At 53.1% G+C, this 2,379-nt stretch overlaps 1 protein-coding gene across 1 annotated transcript; it reads left to right on the forward strand.

The window, feature by feature from the left end:
* Positions 1-868: 868 nt before the first annotated feature.
* On the forward strand, positions 869-1,657 carry AURANDRAFT_1928 (hypothetical protein; the record flags this gene model as incomplete). The annotated part of the gene is made up of 1 exon (XM_009043885.1): positions 869-1,657. A coding segment is annotated over one exon (789 nt), but the record flags the coding sequence as incomplete, so codon positions are not given.
* Between the last annotated feature and the right edge of the window lie 722 nt (positions 1,658-2,379).

The following is a 2,379-nucleotide window of genomic DNA, read 5'->3' on the forward strand; positions in this document are numbered from 1 at the left end:
TCTTCTATTAGTGTGCGCCTGAGCGCACCCCAGGAGAATCTTCTCCTATCCAGCCGGCCCTATTCTTTTCCTGGGGGTCCTAGACTAGGCTAGTCCCCGAGCTGGGTGGAGCCCATGTTGAAGGCAACACCCAGCTCCTAATCCAACTATATCATTCTATATCTTATATCATTCCTTAATATTAACCGTAACCGTAAATATCCATTTAGGATTATTTACTCCCGATTACGCGCGATGCCGCCCTCCGTGTCGCTACCCTCCGGGTTTCGGAAAATCTTGCACGTGGAATGGGATGCGCAAGCTGGGACCTTCAACGGCTTACCGAGGGAATGGGCGGCCGCTCTGCCTAAAGGCGTGCGTGGGCGTCGATCGCGTGGGTTTCCGATCGCGTGGGTTTCCAATCGCAGGTATCAAGGGGAGAGCCGACAGGTACGTCGACCAGGAAGCTGGCTCGACATCTTCGACCAACTGCTCCTGTACGAAGACGTCCGCACTAACTTCAGTGCGAATCTCGATGTCCACGAATCGTACAATAGGTAATAGGTCAATCCTTTCGCCATTTTCGATATCCTCACGGCTAGCATCCACGATCGATTGTCCGGCTATCATCGGCGCACCATTCAATGTCGCACACAATGTTCACGTGCGCCCTGATTCGTCCACTGCGACGGGATTAGCAGGACTGCCAGCAATCTGGGATAGTGCACTGCAATCATCAGGAATTTCACGAGATGATGTCAAAGCTCACCCACAAGCTGCGCTAGATGCGCTGCAGCTGACTATGGAGGGGGCGCCGCAAAAACCACCGCCGCTGCCGTCCCGTAACACAGTGAAGTTCAAGATGCTTAATGCGTTTGAATTCAATAATTCTGTATCAGATCCGCGCACGTGCTTTCGAGACTTTGTACAGCTAGGTCAAGGCGCTTCGGGTGTCGTTTATTCGGCTGTGGATGCAAGGCCGGGGCCGCACAGGGGTCGCAAAGTTGCGCTGAAATACTCCGACCTAAAGGAACTTGAAGAGCTCAAAACAGAAATAGCCATGCAGTCGTTATCAAGTCATCCAAACGTGGTGAATTTCATAGAAGCCTTCCTCACGTCAACGCACGTTGTCATTGCGCTTGAGCTGATGACAGCTGGCATGCTCACGAGCCTCTGCAAGCGGGATATCCGCATTTGTGAGGAAGCACACGTCAGCTATGTACTCAAGTGCGTGTTACAAGCGCTTTCATTCATTCATCGCCAGTATCGGGTGCATCGAGACATCAAGTCAGACAACGTCCTCATTGATTTCAATGGCCGTGTTAAATTAGCTGACTTTGGGTTTGCCGCATCTTTCACTCGCGAGGCAACCAACCGGACTTCAGTTGTGGGAACCCCCTTTTGGATGGCACCGGAGCTTATTCAGTCCCAGTCCTATGATTGCAAGGTTGACATCTGGTCTCTTGCTATCACCGCCCTTGAGATGACTGATGGAGAACCGCCACTAATGCACGAGCCCGTGATGCGCGCCCTTTTTCTCATTACTGTAAATGAGCCACCTAAACTCCACGACCCAAGTGCATGGTCAGAAACACTTGCTCACTTTATCAGCAATATGCTTGTCAAGCGTCCAACGGACCGATCTTCGGCCGAGCAGCTACTCATGCATCCCCTAATGAGTGACGTTGCTACCCAGGACGATTTTGCCAGGCTTGCTCGGACACGGCGCCATCCGTATTTACATATTCGGCTCACTCTTTGGAGAATAGGTCAAAAGCATAGTGCCTGCTTGAGAAGAGGCTACCTTGCGCGTGTTCCAGCCGCCGGTGTCCATCATTCGGTCATGCGGTCGTGGAGGGCGCTATTCTCTGGCTTCGCGCACAAGATGGCGGCGGCTGCGCTGGCACGGAGCATTGCGGTAGACTAAGCGCGGCACCGCACAGACCAAGGCCGGGGTGATTAGAGTATGTGCGAACTCGGAGGTCGGGGGATGTTGAAAACTTCCGTCCACTTGGCATGTCCCTGGCCTTTTATTGCTCCCACTAGCTTCTTAGCTAGGCGTGGGCGACGCGCCGAGGGTCCCCCGGAAGGCCTGGGCGGCGTTGTTTGTTGTCCCCGTTGAAAGGCAAGCGGCGTTATGAGGCCCCTGGTGAGCGCAAGGTTTGAGGCCGAAGCCCGGGTTGAACAAGGACGAAAACAAAATCATGATCTGAAAACGAATACTCTGAGGTGATACTTCCCTTCAAGTAAGCGTTTTGTTGAACAATTAAATACGGCGACTTCCGACCCGAACCGGCGACCCCACACCCTTGAAATCCCTCAATCGATACGACTAGCGCGCTATCCCGATGGGTCGGCTTGGCCGGGGGCATAATTCAACAATTTTGGCACGATTTCCGT

This window comes from Aureococcus anophagefferens (assembly GCF_000186865.1).
Source record: "Aureococcus anophagefferens unplaced genomic scaffold AURANscaffold_78, whole genome shotgun sequence".
NCBI classification, from domain to species: Eukaryota; class Pelagophyceae; order Pelagomonadales; family Pelagomonadaceae; genus Aureococcus; species Aureococcus anophagefferens.